This window comes from Heliconius melpomene, chromosome 11 (assembly GCF_056956725.1).
Source record: "Heliconius melpomene rosina isolate 202511_hmr_F chromosome 11, ASM5695672v1, whole genome shotgun sequence".
In the NCBI taxonomy this organism is placed as follows: Eukaryota; Metazoa; Arthropoda; class Insecta; order Lepidoptera; family Nymphalidae; genus Heliconius; species Heliconius melpomene.
This window is the reverse complement of record NC_140399.1, coordinates 1,991,039-2,011,245: the sequence shown is the minus strand read 5'-3', so window position 1 is coordinate 2,011,245 and position 20,207 is coordinate 1,991,039. Positions and strand designations below refer to the sequence as shown.

The 20,207-nt window shown below is 30.4% G+C and overlaps 1 protein-coding gene across 1 annotated transcript; it reads left to right on the top strand.

Annotated features, from left to right (window-relative positions):
- Window positions 1-189: 189 nt before the first annotated feature.
- Window positions 190-20,132, top strand: LOC146534281 (uncharacterized). Its single transcript, XM_085193143.1, has 3 exons — window positions 190-506; window positions 7,462-7,635; window positions 17,175-20,132. The coding sequence occupies exons 1-3, from the start codon at window positions 440-442 to the stop codon at window positions 17,261-17,263; spliced, it is 330 nt and encodes a 109-aa protein (XP_085049269.1). The 5' UTR covers window positions 190-439; the 3' UTR covers window positions 17,264-20,132.
- Window positions 20,133-20,207: the final 75 nt, after the last annotated feature.

Sequence of the window (20,207 nt, the reverse complement as noted above, 5' to 3'; positions counted from 1 at the left end):
TGAAATTCTTATTATAGAAAAATATATTTTATATTTAAGCATTCTTTTATTGATACTGATTTTTTTAGTTTATGGCTTACGAGTGTAGCATTGCAAATTTGCAAAATGTATGTTGTATACTATACGCTATGTATACCGTATGTACTTTTCGTTTTAGTTATGTCAATTGTCAATGTCAAATTTACCATAGCTCGGTATTCTACATCTGTCATGTATTTTCTTTCAACGTCTCTTTGTCTCGGCAATGTGAAACCGAGATTTTTGTGAATAATCTAAAAGTAAAAACCAGCAATTTTTTATTAAAATAGATAAATTATTTTTATTATATTATAATTTATATATTTCATAGTCTGATTAGTACAAATTGTGAGAACACCGCACACATATTCTGTTGTTTTCCATGAATAGTAATTGTTTAGTGAAATTTTGTTAGTTTAAAATGAGCGGAGTGCGCGCCGGGCGCGTACCTAAGCGCCGAAGAGGGAACCGCGTGAAAACTCGGTCAGGTAAAGGAGGCTCGCATGCTACTGCTTCGCCGCTGTTTATATTATGGATTTGAAATTGCTTGAGAGGCAAAAATAGATTAGTGCTTGATTGGTACACCACTAATTGGTTTCCTATGAAGTATTATTTGCGGCGACCATTTCAATTTTTTTTTAATTAGTACTTATATTGTATGATATAGATAAATGGAAATTGCTTATATTATTCACCTATATTATCATATTCTAATATGGCTTACTAGATTTACATTTTTATTACTTTCTCACTCCCATGAAATACAGATAAAATTTGTTTACCCAAACCTCATGTATAATTGATGTTATATTCTAAGGTCTGCCCAGTTATATATTAGCTCTCACTGATTCAAAACATACTTTGTTATTATTTAAATATTTAATTTAGATTTATTAAGAATGAAACAAATAATATACATAATTGTCCTATTATCAGTATTCATTTCAAATTATAATTATGAAGGTCATATCTAGAAGAAAAGCAATTATTAGCTTATAAACAATAACTATAGTAATTTCAGGTTCAATAGATTTAAGATAACATTTTGATATGAGTGTGTTAATAGAGTTTTATCATGTAATTTATAGATGTATGCTTAGAAAATTTTCAAAATTTCTGGATTATTTAAAAAAAAATGTATTTCAAACATATTTTTTTGGATGGAGCTATAGAAGTCATTTTACAAATATTTGGTATAATTAAAATAGTTATTTTATCTTGAAGCAACTGAATAGTCATGTTACAAAACAATAGATTCCTTGGAGTGATCTCTTTTGTTTTACCAAAACAATAATAAAATTGAATTTAGAACACTTAATGGTAGCCAGCAAATAATACTGCAATAAATGAAGACATGTATGGTTGAAGGATATTTGAATTGTGAAATAAATCTCCATGTTTTGTATTAACAATTTTAAAAGTTAATGATTATATATACTCTTAATTAAAAGAAAAAGAAATATAAAAAATATAATATATTTAAAACTTAATTCAAATTGTAACTTTAATACTTTACAAATGATCACAAATCTTTCCTTTTAAAATAAATTTTAAATATATATATTTTAAATGACTTTTTAATAACAAGCAAAAAAAAATATTTTGACATTGTAATCTTTCATGTAGTAACTTATTTTTGTATTATAACATAAAAAATTGGAAATGGAACCATGAACCTTGATAATTCATACATGTCTTTAAATATTTATTTAATTCTATAATGCTTCCTCTAAACTATAACAACATATATATTAGGTTTATTACTAACATTAAATTGCATTGATCCAGGACATTAAGGTGCATGACATTGAGTGATGACATAATCCTGACGCATCAAGGTTCACAGCGGAAGATCTTTGGAATGAAATGGTATACAAGCCATTATATTTCACAACATATACATATTAAGTAACATAGCATTTTCATATCTTATATATGAAATAGTACTGAATGTCTAAAAATTATGAAATTGATATTATATTAGTTTTTATTTGATTTGACTTTTAGAACATACATTTTTAATACATTTAGTATTGGTTCATGATGCATTAAAATTTTATTTATTTATCAATGCAAAGATTTATATTATTGGTGATGCAATGCAAAGATAATGATGAGTTAGTAGAATTCATTATTTTATTCAATCATTAAAATGAATTACTATTGTTTTGTGTTCATCTATTTCTGATAGATAATACTTGAAGTATAAGTACATAAACTGAATTCAAACATCAACATTTTTATATTATTATATTTAGTTTAAATCATATACATTTTTTATATAAATAAGCTAACTAAAGACAAACTTAATATAAATTAAATGATAAAATAATTACAGAACACTAAATATATCTTATTTTGATGTTTGAACCATCTAGAAATGAAAAGGGCACGCTGTTGTTTTACACTTGCATGAAGTTTGGTTTGATCTGTCCGCCATTTTCAATGGGATATTTTCCAACACTTCACGACTAACTGTAGTTTAGTAATTTAGTTTTTAAAATTCTTTCCATACAAAAGTGTTACGTCAATTGCTCATTGCCGCGCCGGCCATTATCTGAGACGTGAAAGGAAACTTAGTTAATGCATTTAAATAGCGACCCATTAGCATAACAATCACGGCATACTCCAGCAATTACGATGCTCCCTCGCTTCACCGTCGTCGGTAAGCGCCAACAAGTCTCGATTTTTCATTTAAATTTAGTTTAAAGTATGGATAAGATTTTTTGTTTTTTACTTCATGGATTTCCTGCATTAGCGGAGTATATTGAACGTACATAGTGTAAAGACACTCCTTTTTTTTAAACTTTGCAAATTTATTTTTCCAATGACCAGTATAACGTTACTATTGGACCGAAGTTCCTTACGGCAGGCTTGGAAGGTATAGGGATTTCGCTGCGTGACCGAACTGAAAAAAATATGATAGTAAAACCGTAAGAAAAATGCGTGGAATAAAACCGTTAAATGAGACGTGCGCAGACGCGACAGTCGCATACACAGACGAGTAGTGTATAATACCTTTCTCTTTCTCCCTCTTTCTTTTTTTAGTTGATAATTTGAATTACGATGTTTTTTTATTTTAAGTAATTTATTATTTCCTAAAATACTGAATTTCCTAAATACTTTCTTGTACTTAAATAAATACTAATCAGCAAAATTTAAGAGAAAAATCAAGAAGACCTACATAAAATTGAGCACGAGTTTTTTTGCAATTTGTGTCGATTCTACATTAGCCGAAGGAACTTCGTTCCTACCTGGTGTTCAACGACACCACACCATTTATTATTTTTTTGTTGATCTATTACAAACATGTGAATGTCAATGGTGGACGATTGATCTTCGATAAAAGGATAGGTGTTCTTTATTAAAAAATATTTTATTTATGGATATAAGTATTATGCGGTGATAATTTTTAATATAGATATGTGGCCTATAGCGGCATTATGGTCTCTATTATTAATATTATTGATGCATATTTTTCAACTTCACCCCTGTATGCCGCATGCAGGACGGTAGGCAAAAGGAGTCTAGTGTTCACACTAGGGACACTCCGCTCCCCACTTTCCGTCAAATTATTGAGGCAATGCATGTTGAGTAGCGGAACTCAAGACCACGACTTTGCCTTGACACCAGAGCGATAAATGAAAATATTAAATATTATGTAATTTCCCTAAGTAGGATTCGAACTCACAACTTGCCGCGTAAACAGTTCCACGCTTGTGCCCCATGCGCTACGATTGGCCTCCGTATATAACTATAGAAGTATATTTCTCTATATATTATAAAAATTTTGGGCATAACGGGATTTGACCCCGCGCCTTTCTTGGACAACAAGCGTTTTAGCCAAGGCCTTATTGCTTATTTGGTTTTATTCATACATATAAATGTTTGTACTTTAACAACTTTGCAAAGAAAATAAATTTATTTATATTTTCGTGCGCGTATTCCGATTTCGATTTCAATAGAAGTGCTATTACCGAGGTAGACGTACAATCATGTCGGTGGGGTGTGACCCCGTGAGGTAAAGAAATATAGCCATTAGTGCTGACCTGAAATGCTCGGTGTCGAAATACTTTGTCGGATCTTAACTTTTTTTAGGGTTCCGTACATCTTAAGAAAAAGAAACCCTTATAAGATCACTCTGTTGTGTCTGTCTGTCAAGAGTCTTTATTTTCCTGAAGATACACATCAGGTCCCTTGATTTCCTGAAAAAATCGATATAGATAATCGATATAGATAATAGGTTATTTAGGAAATAATAGGTTAAAGCCGCTAGTTCATGTAAGACAATGTTTCCAATTTTTGTATGGAACCCTTAGTGGGCGAGCGCCACTCGCACTTATCCGATTTTTTGTAATATTTATATATTCTATTGTTGTATTATTACGTTATATTAATAATATTTTTTAATGTCGAACCTTATTTTAATTTAATTTGAATCGAATGTTTGGCATTGACTTATTTTCGTTTCTAATATATAGACGTAGAAAGACAAGGTCGGTGGCACTACGTCCGCCACAACACTGTATTTATAGATAAACGAAAGTTGGATAGCGAATAGCTTACCTAATTTTTTGTTTTTTATTCGAACTATAATAATGCTTTTAACATTGTTGGAAAAAACTTTAATTTTTTGATTATTTTGTTTGTTAGACAGAGGGAACATGAGAACTTACTGTTAAAAAACTCCGTTCCCAACTTTCCGCCGAATTCTTTAGGCATACGGTGTTAAGTAGCGGACCCCGACACCGCGTTACCAGAGCGAAGAAATCAATATATTAAATGTTTTATTCTGTCACACTGGGAATCGAACTCACAACCGTCCCGATTACAGTAGCACGCTGTGCCCCTACGCCATAAATATCCCTAAAGGAAGATAAAAAAATACAAATATTTATTACTATTTCTAAAATACCAAAGTCCCTAAGATTTTACTTTCCTAATTCTATTATATATACTTCCCACATATGTATGTACATTATAGCTGTTTACAAACATTGTGACGAAGCTTTGAGCAATTAGAAAAGTAATTAGGCAAGTGCCGGAGCTTCTATTGATTTTTTTTAAAAAGACCAACGATTATTTGTAGTACTGTTTCACTTTTAGTTGAAGTGAATTTCGAAATTATAACGTAATCCATACATAGTCACTGAATATTTCTCGATCAGTTGCCAACCGTATCCCGCATTTAGTAGGTTAGGCAAGGGAAACTAATGTTAAGACACTCCGTTTCTCATTTTTCGCCGAATTTTTTGAGGAATTTTTAGGAGCGGCGTTGTTTCGATGTTTGTATATAACATATAGTAGGTATGTATGGAAACAAAATGACGTATTTGTACCCATTGGGTATGAACTAATAATTAATTAAATTAATTAACATCGCTAAATATAATTGTGGCCGTCATGGCGCAGGGGCAAAAGGCGGGTTCGATACCCTACCCTACTCCAAGGCAAAAACCCTGCGTTATGTTCCGCCACTCAACACGCAATACCTAAAGAATTACAAAAAAATCTACCATTTTTCACACAATATACCGATTTTTTTCTCAGAGACTGGCTGTCATAAATATAGTTAATCTTGTTTATCCTATGTTGACGTGCTGAACGACTTGTGATCGAACGTATTTACGCTATGGCCACTTTAGTTCACGACTTCGTCTTCGTAAACTTAAAAATTGGGTCATGGGAATGGGATATGGAAAATGTTTTTAGCACAAATATTGTATCCCGTTTAGAGCACGACAGGTAGAGGGAACTAAGGATTGAGTCACTCTATTCACCATGCACAGTCGAATATTCGAGATTGCTGTAAAAGGTTTAACACCATTTTTCTTGAATCAATATTATATTGTATAAATAGATTTAAAAAGCTTCAAATAATTTTCATAAAATTACCCGAAAAATTGTCGTTAGGTCTCAAAAATTTGCGACTCCCTTTCATCTTTTTTAATTAAATACCCTTATGCTTTTCTAAAGAGAATCAATTTATTAAAATAATTTTAGGTGAAGGTTTTAGGTGGTTTGATTTGCACGCTTCCTATCACTTGGCAATATATTTGAGTTTTTATATAGATAGACAATCACATTTAATCTAATTAATTAATAATTTATATACCGATTTTCTTAGTTGTCTTTTAAAATGGAGGATTTTGTTACTTTTAATTTAGATGAAATATATATTTTTGGATTATCAATATAAAAATTAATACAATATTTTGTGTACGGCTTCGTCCGTGAGAGGAGTCTAACAGTGCAGTAGGTTACTTTGAAACGATTAGCATGACGTTATACAGCCATAAGGCAATAGGTTCCATCCGGATAGTCTTCCGCAATATAAGATATACCTACGCCAACAAAAAATACTCGTACTGGAAGTTTCTTTTTCTTTCTTGATGTATATCTTGTTCCCCGCGTTAATATACATTTATATATTACTAGTGGGCCCGGACGCGGCTACGTCCGCGAAAATATAAGCCTAAATAATTAAAATAAGTTAAAAAATAATAATAAGTGGACATTTTTTTGAAAAAATATCTGAGTAACCGAAATGAACAAACAAAAGGAGTAAAAGTAACTAAAGGAAAATTTTAATATTAGAAAAAGTACCTAAAGTTTGCCGTGCGCGCGCACTAAACATTTTTCTATATTAATTAATTATTAATTTTTGTGAACAATATTAAATAAAATCCGAAATGATTAAAATTACGATATTTTAAGTGTAAAACATCGGTATAGATAACCGAACTGAGATAAATTAATTATAAGCAGCAAATAATTACATAAAAAAATAATAGTAATTCGAAAATATATAAAAATTACAAAATCATCAAAGTCATCTGCCCGTTCGCGTCGATCATACTATGCCGCCCGAAGGCTAGGTCATTTGGAATCAGTGACATCTCCTTAACTATTTATTAGAATGTTATACAGTAAACTATAATTTCCATCTAGATGAAATGCTAAAAGTGACTATTATATTTATTTTCATAAGGATGAATATCAAATTATAGAAATCATAAAATTTTTGTTAATGTATACAAATCTATATCGGCGCACGCCATGTATGCATTAAGCAAACTCATTTTGGGTGACGTTTTCTTAAAACAACAAATTTTGCAAATCGTTGCTTAGCAACGGCGGTTGTTATAAACATGGCGGAATACATTGCATGTCAAATTAATAAGTATTTTAATATATTGATATATATCGAAAATATTACAAATATGAGAAAAAAAAGTATCCTATGTTCATCCCGAGACCCTCAAGTATCTCTATATGTGTATTTTATCACAATAGAATTAGCGGTTTGGTCCTGATTGCGTAAAAGACAGACAGACAGACAGACAGACAGAGTTACTTTCGAATTTATAATATAGGTATGGATATTATTGTTTTAAATATACGCACATATTCTTATTTAATAGTTTATTAAAACATTTCCAGTGCTAAGAATGATGGCAATAATGCAGGACAGGAATAGCGAGGAGGTACCGCGCGAGTTCCTCGAGACGGGGCGCACGGGGCGCCGTAACGCGATGCCGGACATCCTGCACCCGCAGGGCGCTGAGATGACCACCGCTGATCTGCCATCAAGGTTGCAGCAGCTTGCTACTACAGGTTCGATTATTTATTTATTTTAAAATTTGATAAGAAATGACTTAATTAATTACGTTTGATTTAGAAAAGATTTTGATAATGATAAATTAATTAAGCCAGTAAATTTAGGATTTTAATTTTTTAAACGACCAACCAATTTATTAAATTGTTTTTTGTACGTTCTTTTAGATGAGATGCGAATAAGTTGTTCGGTTTTCCATTTTTTTGCAATTATTTGCAGAAATATATGGATGCATACGCATGTTAGGATGACTTATTATTTATATAAATTTGTAATATTTTTTAATTTACTTTTCAATAGCATACATAAATAAATCCACGAAAATTCGTAAGGGACTTCTATCAAACTATGATAGTGGCAAAATATAGGAAGGTTGCCAACGAAATCGTTTGCGCACTTGTCCGTAACAAGATAGGCAACACGAGTATTATAACGACGATAAAATTTACTAAGCTGATAGCACTAGCTATTGCGTCAAACGATCGTAGAAAAGAAAAGATAATGCCCACGCCTAATATAATAAGCTTAGTTGACCGATAACGGGCCTTCTGTTTTTTGTAATTAAAGAAAAAACAAAATTGAGATCGTTAACCTATAGTATATAAGTACCTGTCAGAACGTCAGTCGTGAATGTAAATGCGACAGGTTGAGGGTTCGATTCCCACTCGAAGCAAACAAATATTCATTATTTTAATTGCTTCGCTCTGGTAACGAAGTAAAGTGTGTAATTCTAAAATGTGTAATCGTTGAATTTGAAAACTGCGATCGGGAATTTAGAATTTTAATCGGACTAATATAACACTGTATACATATAACGTTAAGTGACTCCCAGAAACATAAATAAATTTTTAAACAGCAATTTAGTACTATTTAAAAAACTTTTGACGAGAATGGTAACAATATCTTTAAATTGGCGCCAAGTACAATATGTCACCCACCTTCATTCCATATTTTTATGATTCCCTATTTATTTGACTAGAACCTAAGCCTTTTCAGCCAAATTAAAAGAATAAATATGTAACAAATTAAAAAAAAAATTATATGGAAAGAAATTGAAAATTGTGTATTCATACAATACCTATATATTTCTTATATCTATTACGTAAATAGATCTAAGATAAAAAAAGATATATCTTTATAAGTATTTAATGTGATATGTTTGCCGATACGACCTTAACGAATGTTTACGTCTTCATTGATTACGATATCAGTGTTTCTATCAATACAGATAAAGTATATACAGATAGAAATGCAAACCATTGGTCATCTTCTGACTTTTCTAAATATTATATTAGTTATCTTAAGTAAATATGTATTTAAATATATATTTTTTTTTGTAAAAAAAGTGGGTATTTTGTGGTTTACTTATTTACATTGAAGCGCTAGTTGTTAGTTAGCGACGCACGACATCGCTTAATTAACAAAATGGCAATACCTGAGCTATAAATGTGAAAAATTCACCGTTTCAAATCTATTTTTTTTAATCAGGTAAATTTAAAGTGTGTTCAGATAAATAATAATGCTTACACGTACAGGTAAAACAAATCAGCTTTACGCTTTATACCGCATACAGCAGGGTAGGCAGAGGGAACCTAGTGTTAAGATCCTCCGTTTTCCACTTACCGCCAGATTTTTCGAAGCATTACTTGTTGAGTGGTGGAACTCAACGCCGGGCTTTTACCTTGGTGCCAGAGCGGAGAAATGAAATAATAATTCATTCGCCCGAGTTGAGATCGAACCCACTACCATCGTATTAGAGTCACCCCTGCGCCGTGACGTACCTACAGGTATTTTACATATTTGGTTACAGTTTGACGTGTTTACCATTTTTCATAGCCTTGGTCTCCATGTAACGGTGGACGGGTGCGCGTTAACATTATTTATCATCTGCCATACTGTCGTGTGATATTTTGATACCCAAGGCATAATGCGGATTTGAAAGGCGTTTGATGATGTTTATTCAAGACGTAAATAAATTCTAAGATTTTCCTTATAATAATTATTACTTATTTTATATAATACTAAATATTCGCAGTTTCGCTTGCCTGAACTTATTTTTACATGATGCGGAAGATAGTGATCAAATCAAATCAAATATATTTATTCATATCAACTTAAATGTTACAAATTGCCTCTTGAGTTAAGAGGAGTGCGTTGGTGGCCGTACTAGTATAAACTGTGTCACAGCCACCAGCGTCTTTGCCCCTTTACAATTTTTAATGACGTTTTAGACATTTGAAGCATTAATTATCAGTTAAATATTATAAATATAAAGTGTATAAACATAAAGTGGAAAACAAGAAACACTATATAATCTTTCAAAATCGTCAAAACAAAAAAAGAAAAAACTAACTAGACTTATAAAATTATTAATCAATGAACAAAGCGTAATTATCACGTCGAGTATGTGTGAGTATGTGGATGTGTGAGTATGTGTATGTGTGAGTATATGTATGTGTGATTATTCGTATGAGAGAGTATGTGATTCGTATTCGTGTGTGAGTATGTTTATGTATGTGTGTGTGTATGTTTACTTTTAGATATGTAAGTGTGTATTTATTTAGTTGAGAAGAAAATTCTCAGTTTCAATGTAGGACAGTTTGTGAATCCAAGTTCTAATTATTTTTTTGCATTTAATAAAAGGTAGTGGATATATATATTTATGTTTATTAATTTTATTATAAATGTGGTCGCTGATAATGTAAAAGTGTGTGCGAGCAGACCTCGTTCTGGAATACAAAGTTTCAGTGATAATAATAAGAAAGTTAGTAGTGATAATAAGAAAGTTTCTATCCTGTCTATTATTGTTAATCTAAGAACATGTTTACGTGATAATCGATTGAATAGTTTTGACGTGAAAGCATAACACTAAATTCCATCAGCTGGCTATGAATTAAAATATTATAGATTTGTTAAAGCTCCAGTCTAGGAAGAACCTAGAATGACATCACATCATTTTCCACTTTCCGCCCATTTAAACACGTTGCGTGCTCTGTGGCGGAACCTAATTCCCTACTTTGTCTAACCCGACCGACTGGACAGTCATATTATAAATATAATAATCCCCCTAAGGTTTGTATCCATCGCGTAGTAGCAGAAGTGACGTCCCTGAATTTTTCCCGCATTTTTTTTTTTTTATAACTTATATAGTATCAGGTAATACATCATTTTCTCTACTTTTCCCTTGGTAAGAGGCGTGTCAAGTGTCAAAAGCCAAGTCCTGACATAACGAAAATATTTTAAATCTAATTCAAATTTTTCAAATAGTAGTTGATTTGCTGCGTTTTTTTTTAATATTTGTCACGAAATGACAGATTTTTATGTAAACTCATAAACCGTTGTTTATCTATACTTAATATAATAAAGCGGAAGAGTTTGTTTGTTTGTTTGAACACTAAGATCTCTGGATCTACTGAATCGATTTACTTTGTTTTTGTTTTGTATGAAAGCTGCATTCTTCAGAAGTGCTATAGGCTATATAATATTACATTACACATATATACTACTAAATTAAAATACTTTCTAATTTGACATGCAATTTATTCTGCCATGTTAATAACAACCATCGTCGCTACGCGACCGCGTTCGTTACCGCGTCATTTCAATATTCATCCTTATGAAAATAAATATAATAGTCACTTTTAGTATTTCATCTAGATTGAAATTATATTTCTATACAAATTATATTCTTATATTTCAAGCAGGCGTAGCCGCGTCCGGGTCCGCTAGTTTGAAATAATATCAATAGGCAAGGCCAAGATGTCAGACTCTTTTCACTTTCTAAGGTTAAAGACTGTAAATCTACTAAATCCGTTTTCTTGTTTTTCGCTATGTACATTTTAATACAATTCGAAAGTGTTAAAAAAACTAGAAAATTGACATTTATTTTATTTCATACAATATTGCTATAATGTACTGCATAATTAGTAAAAACCTTCTGGAAAAACACACTCGCCCTTAGTTATTTTAGAGACGTTTTTTTTTGCCTCTCCTGCCCGCCTCAATAGGGTGTTAGAAGGTTGACTCTCTTAAGCCTACGATATAATTATAAGTGACAAGCTATCTATGAATATTGAATAAACTCTATTTTATTAAAGTTCCCCGGCAATGGCAATCTTGATTGCGACGTGCGTATGACAGGACGATCAATTCCAAGTGGTTTCGAGCTATAAATATCTGTCCTTTATTAGGGTACATACTAGCAGCCCGTTCGCGACTTTCGTTCTAGAATTATATTGAAAAGGTAAAATTTTATAAAACATTTGTAGCAAATTTAGTCGAACAATATTTTTAGGGTTCCGTACTTTTTGAGGAAAAAATTAACCCTTATAAGGTCACTCTGTTGTCCGCCCGTCTGTCTGTCTGTCAAGACCCTTTATCTCAGGAACGCTTAGAGATATCGAGTTGAATTCATAGGGTAGGTACTTGTGGTTGACCTAAAATTATGAAATTTGAATTTGACACCTAGCACAGTCTTAAGAGAAGGGCAAAATTTGTCATTAAAGCCGTTAGTTCAAGTGAGGTATCAAATGAAAGGGCTCTAGCTAAGCAAAGCCTGAATTTGCGAAAAAGCTTTTGCTCTTCAAATTTTGTACGGAACCCTCGGCGGGCGAGCCCGACTCGCGCTTGTCGGGTTTATTAAAATTATATAACGTTTTTATTTATAAACTGATTGAAATAAAACCAACACTTAATATTAAGGAAAGCTTGCCAAAATTAAAAACCACAATTAAATCGGTTAAAATATTTCTGAAATTAGCGCGAACAAGGGCGCAGACGAACAGACATTTTTATATTACGTCACTAAATGCCACCAACATCATTTTTTTTTATATCTTTCATACACAAACACAAAGCCTTTACGATTTTATTATTAGTATAGAATCGTTTGCGCGTCTCCAGCAGACGCTCTAATACATCCATGTATAGCAACCTATCTCTTATCTTAATCCAATTTGCTACTATATTACTTTGAATAAACACACTAACTATAAGGGAATAATGCCCTTATTCCTTCACCAGTAAATACTATATTCCTACGTAAAATTTGATATAATGAGAGTATAGTTGGTAATTTATGACGACAATGAGTGGGGTTCGTTTATTCGTTATCTGTTCGACGTCGTCGTGCGGTGACACAAATCTGATTGCTAATAGGCAATAAGCTGATTAAAACGTTAATGGCTGTTCACGACACCAGTGTGTGAGCTGGTTAATGGAAATTAACTTCCCAATGTGCTCTAATTAATGGCTCATTTTTAGAGGATTACCGAACCTTGTAGCAGGGTGGGCAGAGGGAACCTGCGAATCTAGTTTTAAGATACTCTGTTGCCCTTCCGTCTATCATTTTCTACCGAATTATGGAGGCATTGTGTGTTGAGTGGCGGAAATTATTAAAATAACTATCAACAATCTTTAAAAGGTAGAAATCTTGCAAATTCCAAGAGCTCTACGTAGTCCCTGAAAAAAAATGTCTAGACTCTAGCCATATGTTTCGACCGTATGTAGAAATGTAAATAAAATTGATGTATTTATATGAAATTCCAATGTTTCAATTCGAACATTTAATTTATTATTTATATGGCTCTTTCTGAACAGTCACAGTCAAAGCTGAAATCGATTTTGTTAAAAAAACTTTATTCATGGATTTTGTAGTGTTATCTAATGAATTCTTATTATTATTCTTAATAATATATTTTTTTGTATTTTTATTTATTAAGAAATTAATGTTATTGTCCACATTTTTTTTATGATTCTAAATTGAAATATAAATATTGACGAAACGAACGATATTTATGCATTAAAACTGCTATAACACTGTTGAGACATCTCGTAATAGTTTCTTTTGTGTGTGCTATACTTTTTCTTTATAGAAATTTTTAAAGTAATTTTATATTAACTTTTATCCGTGGTCGTCAGACCGCATCCAGTTATGCGCATGGTCGTGGTGACTGAATAAGTTTTTTTCATTCTCAAGATGATATCATAACTAATTTTTATTCACTACTAGATACTCGCTCGCGGCTTCGCCCGCTTAAACTACATTGATTATTATTTTACTAACCTGTATTATTTGCGTTTTCTACAAATAATATTATTTTAAAACAATATCTATAATATAATGAACAATAAACTTTCCGCCAATTCAATTTAATTTACTTATAGCAAATTTTGGCAAACAACTTTAAAAATTATAAAATTATGATTTTAAAATGGTATAACTTTTTTATTTATAAACTGATTAATAAAAACAAACACTAAATGTTCCTAATTACAAAACTTCAATTAAATCGTGAAAGCCATTTCTGAGATTACTTAAAGAAACGCACAGACAAAAAATAAAAAATCTACGGTTTTTGGTTGTATTACGTAATTATAATAAAAAAACTTAACATATCTTCCATGCACAGACATCGATTTTATTATAAGTATAGATATTTCATTCTACGTAACGGTCAATGCACTCTATGTATTGTGGAAATGTCATTTTGACATTCGTTTGTTTTTTAATAACACTTTTTGGAAATTTTTGCCAATTTTTTGAAATATAAACAACAAATTTAAATATTGTAATACGTTATCTAAATTATGCATCTTTTGTTTGTTCGCCATAATATTTTTTAGTGATGATTTTTCAACACACTTTTATATTCCTCAGCTGAATCAATATATGTATTAAACATTATGCATACTTGTTGCTTCAACAGTATCCCGCAAATAGCACGGTCGTCAGAGGGCACAAGTGTCAAGACACTCCTTTTTCCCTTTTCCGTCCCACTTCGAAACATTACGTGTAGAGTTGCGGAACTCAACGTGTTTTTAGTGGTATCGAATCCACAATTGTCGTCGTCTACTTTCTGCCGAATTCCGAAAGCATTGGGTGCTGAGTGGCATAACTCAATACCGCGCTCGACACCAGAGCGAATAAATTTCATCTCCTCGAGTTGGGATCGAACCCACAACCAGTCGGTTGTACAATCACACTTTGCACCTCTGCGCCTAGACTTATTTATATACATAATATATTGCAGTTAAATGAGTTAATATTGCAACAATCGTACGTCTTTGATGAGCTTATCGGTTATTATTTATCTATGGTCGTCACGTTCTGTATTGACATCGGTAGGCGTCCACGAGTATGTTAGTTTATCATCAGTGGGTAATATAATTTATCTTTTATAACTTCTTCTTCGTCTTTAAGTCGACATTTCTTTGCTTTGTTTTAGTTGTAATGATATACGTAATGTATATTCTCAGTGCATTTTTCTATTTTTTATACAATTCTTGGTTCTTATGGTTTTAATTATTATTTTTTTATTTATAAATACCTTTATTTATGACAAAGCGTTGGCATTATGTTCCACACCTCCATACGCAATGTCTCGAAAATTAGGGGGGGGGGGGATTCTTCCCGCCTACCCTTTTGAGTTTTAGTATAAAATCACTCAATTTTGCTTGTATATTTTGGGAAGGGTGCCTTGAAATTTCATAATCTTATTGTCACTCTCCCTTTTATACCGTCGAACCTCTGAGAAGACAGCTTCACGTCATCTATACATGGTATGGTATGGCAGGTTCCTACCGTACGGGAAAATGCTTTGTGTCGACATCCTTCATTCGCACAGCGAGACAATGGAAGTCATTGCCGGCGTCTGCATTTCCTATGTCATACAATATGAGACATTTAAATCTATAGTGGATAGGTATTTTTGTGGAAAAAGTGCTTCGCCTGTTTGATGCGGCCTAATTTTTATAAATAATTTAAAAATTTAAATATAAAAATGGTTGTCATAACCTAACTGTAAAACTCGATGGTTATGAGTTCGATTATTAATGAGGATTATACTTTAGTATGTTTCAATGTACTAGGCCTAAACACTTGAAACAATATTTTTATTTTATTATTTTACCTGTCATGTATGTTTGTCGACTTGCTGAACCGATTTAAATGCAGTTTTAACTATGATATTGTGGCAAATTTCCCTTAATATTTAAATTATTTTGAAATACAAACGGATGAAGCCGCGAGCGGGTTGCTAGTCATAAAATAAATAGATAGACTTTATCTCTGCAACGGATATAAAACAAATATTTGAACTAATTGATAATATCGATATAATTGTATTGGATAATCCACTATAATAAACTATTGCTTGTGAATACACTCTTGTTTGCTATTTATTTATCTTTATTATTCTTGTAATTTCTAGATAATTCTTTTATTTTCATTCCGCCACTCAAGAATGCAATGCCTCCAGAATTCGGCGGTACGTGGGAGACGGAGTGTCTTAACTTAACACTAAGGTTCCTCTGCCTACCCTGCTGGGTGCGCGATACAGGATGAAGCTGATTTACTTTAAGCATTTTTTTACGTTCTATGTTTATTTTTTATAGGTTTGATTTTGTTCATAGGACAAGGAGCACTCGCAAGGATCGCTCGCTTGAACCACACAATAATTTATTTACTAATCTAAATTGTGTTCAGATTTTGTGTTGTTGAATGTTCTAATATGTAAGGATATTGAAAATTTAATTTTAAAGACAGTTACAATTTTATTATATGAATATATTTACATTTAGGTATATTTTAAATGTTATGTGTATATAGTAAGAAACAATATAGTATTGCGCTTATTGTTTGATTGTTTACATACGATAGCATAATCTGAAGTATGTTCAAATTTATGTAGGCCAAGGATGAATGCAACAGTCATTTACCTATGTTTTATTTAATAATATAAATAAATCAGAATAGGATATAAAAATATTTTTCGTTATTTGTATTTACAATCTAGAGTACTATTAATATAACAAAAGAAACTAACGAGTATGTTTAGTTGATCGCGCTAATCTCAAGGATTACTAAACTGGGGTCAAATTGAACGAAACATATTAATAATTGTGTTGGATTGCCCATTTATCGAGGAACGAGACGCGTCACCTCGGACGCATATAACTGTTTGTGTATTTTTTAAAAAATAAAACTAAGGGTAACTTTTACTTATTGTTATTTGACGCAGGCAAAACTGTAGGTAAATGCAATGTAATGAATAGAATGTCCCACAAGTTAAAATATAAAATTTTAAAAAATATATATATCGTTTCTCACAATATATCAAAAGAATATTGATGTTTTTATTAGAATATTCAAATAGAATACGCAGAATCAGTTCACAAAATATATTCGTTGTAATATTTTTATTATAAACACTCGCTCATGGCTTGGCCCAATTTTTGTTTATATTAATCTCAAATCCTTTCATGTTTTAATAACATTATTATTTTAAAGAAATATACTATATTCACTCTAAGCTGAAATAGCTTATATTTTACAGCAATTAAGTCGAACAAAATATTTTATAACTATATAACTATTTAGTTTATTGATTTGATTGAAATAAAACAAACACCATATTTTAAGGTGTGCTTATCAAAACAGAATAGTAAAATCTGCATATATGTCTGTACTTATGTCTTTAAGTAATTAGTTACATTTTCGTTATATCTATTTATATATTTCTTACTTTATTATTTCCAGATCCAGACAACCCTCAGCCGGGTTCGTCAAAAACCGAACTAGACCCGAACAAAGACGAAGCCGCGGGGAAGAAGGACAGCTGCAGTTGAGCTGTCTCGCTCTGTCCCGCCGGACCCACAGGACTTGCCCAAAGTGAAAGTAATCTCAGTTAATCAGGTATAGTATTATTTAAGCACTGAGTAGAAACTAAACGCAGCATAGACGAGTGCGGCTTGTTATTATTATATAATATTAATAATTATAAAAATAATATGATATGGTAGTTTTAGAATTTTAGCGATAGTCGGGCATTGTCGAATTTAATTTATTTTTTTTTGAAAAAAAAATGTATTTTTATTTTTTTTGTGTTTGTGTGTTGCAAAATGTTTGTTGATAATTGATTTTATTTATTAAAACTGTTTTTCATTTATACACTAAACATACATATCATATCTTCATTGTGTATTAAAAAATGTATTTTAATTTGTTAAATGTTTAACATAGTGTCTATTTTGTATCTTATAGCTATTCTGGTTGATTTTAAAAAAAATAATATTTATTTATATACTATATCAATTTATATTGGAAACACGTAAAACATATTGTTAAGTTGCACAAATATAATTTAGACAATTATAATGTGTAATCTACAACATTTTACTATAATTAATAGTACAACATTAATATTTACTTAATATAGTAATTAAATAATTTATTTTTATATCGATAACTGATATTTTAATAAAAAATATGTTTTGATAGCACATGTTCCTAAAGCGGCCTCTTTATTAAGAACCTTACTTTTTTAAAAAATTAAAGATATAATATTAATCTTCACAAGTAGAGGTCGCATAATAAAATGTATATTTTAGGTTTTTGAATGTAAACTTATAATAATAGTACAATTTTGTTTGTAATGTTTTTTTGAGTGAGATAGAAATATTTTTTTATAATAAATACTTAACATAGATTAAGTTACTTCTAAACGTTTCTCTGTTTTTATTTTAATTTTTTTTCCTTTTGCGTTGATTAATGTAAGAAAAATAGGTTATTATTTGCCTTGTCTAAAAGTTACTATGTAATTTTCGCACAAAGGTAAGGAAAAATGTATACCTGTTAATATATAAAGAATAAATTCAAAATCTTCTTTCTTCAAACATTTAATTACTATGTTGCAATGTCGCGGATAACAAAAACTAGACATAAAATTTTCTCAAGTCAGTGTTGCTCCTTAAAAAAAATACTGATTTAAATGGAATAATTAAAACTGGTTAATTTTATTATTTAACAGTGCAATGTCACAGTCTCAAATGTAATATTCATATACATGCAATTGTAAATCATTTTAGCTATATTTTCCACATTAGTTACTTCTAATTTTTGGCGTGAAATCGTTCGTGAATTTAATTTTAGTCTTTTAGGTATACTATATGAAATAATATATATTTTTTTAAACTGTGGCATTGCATGTTAATTATGGATGACCACATTTAATTAAAGCCAAATTATTGTCTTAATTTTTTTTTTAATTACCAAGCATATAAAAAACATGTAATCAATGGTAGCTCATAAATGAATTTGACACATTATGTAAGAATTTAGAAGTACACTTTTAGGTCTGTTACGTTTCTAGGTTTTTAGGTAACTTTAATATCTTAACTGATGCCTTGGTGTACTATGAACATCGAATTCTAATCAACGTCTAACTTACTGTGTCTTCTTATATATACATTTTTTGTAAAACAAAGCCTTATAAAGTAATTTACTTTCAATTAAACTAATATTCTTATGTTATTGTTATTAAATTTCAAGTTAAAACCCTATGTATTAGTATTGTTTTTTTTATTATTTTATTGTTATCTATGGAATTGATTTACTTATTTATATAATGCCCTTAAAATCTAAAAGTAGATTTAAATTTAATGTAAATTATAAAACTTTTAGCAGCATTACAAATTTTATACGTTTATATTGTGGCATTCATAATAATGCTTGAAATGTATGTTTATGTATGTAAATAAGGTGAAATATACGTATTTAATATTTTAGAAAAATGTGTTAGTTATTAGATAACGACAGCCAATTTTCAACTTTAAACTGCTGAAGTAGCAACTATATTTTAAACGTCGATATTTTCAATATTAATATAATAAATGTAGCAGCTATCCCTTGCTATCACACTCAGAGATATCAATTAGTATTTAACTGGCATTTATTTAACATAAATAAATGCATTTACTGAAAGTTAAATTCTAACTAACATCTTTAAGTGTAATTGTTAAACTTTAAACTAACGCACATAATTGTCAATGTCTTGTCTAGGCTTCGTCAATTATCTATCTTTAAATCTATATAATATATTTCTCACTAACTTCGAACACGATTTATGATCTGAAATTACGGATAATATATCTTTTTGTTTTACTAAATGTAATTTTGCAATTTGTAACTTATTGTAAAATTTTATTATGCGTTTAAAGTACATATTTTAAAAGTTGTACTAAGATTATGTTATCATATTATTTTTTTGTTACCTATCCGTAATATGAATCTGTGTCTACATATGTTTTTAAACATATTAATTTAAGTCCTCCCAAAACTTTTATACGTAGATATTCTATTTTCTGTTATCTTTTTATGGTTCTAAAATCCAGTATATTAAAAAAATATGTTATTCAGATTTCTGACATTTATTGACTTATTCAAATTACTAGGTTAGATTTTTTGTGTGTATTTACTTACAATTAATGGATTGTAACTATATTATATTTATTTAACAAATGCTATATTACTGTGTATTATTTTTTTGGTTTATAAGATTCAAATTAATTATTTACTTATCAGCTTAATTCAGTTTATAAACATAAAATTATTTCTTTCGATCTCCGAAAACTTTCTATATGGTGTTAATCTTATTTTTAGTAATGTAGTATGATGAAGTTTTCACTGGGCTGTGTAAATAAATACATGTTTATAAAATTTTGTGTCTTTTATTTTCTTTTTTTTAATTTTCTTATAAAATTGTCATTATTTTATTTGGATTGTTGTTTTTGC

Coding starts and splice junctions, on each gene's coding strand:
- LOC146534281 (XM_085193143.1), top strand. CDS start 440: ATGAGCGGAGTGCGCGCCGGGCGCGTACCTAAGCGCCGAAGAGGGAAC. Junction 507..7,461: donor CCGCGTGAAAACTCGGTCAG/GTAAAGGAGGCT, acceptor AAACATTTCCAG/TGCTAAGAATGATGGCAATA. Junction 7,636..17,174: donor GCAGCAGCTTGCTACTACAG/GTTCGATTATTT, acceptor TATTATTTCCAG/ATCCAGACAACCCTCAGCCG.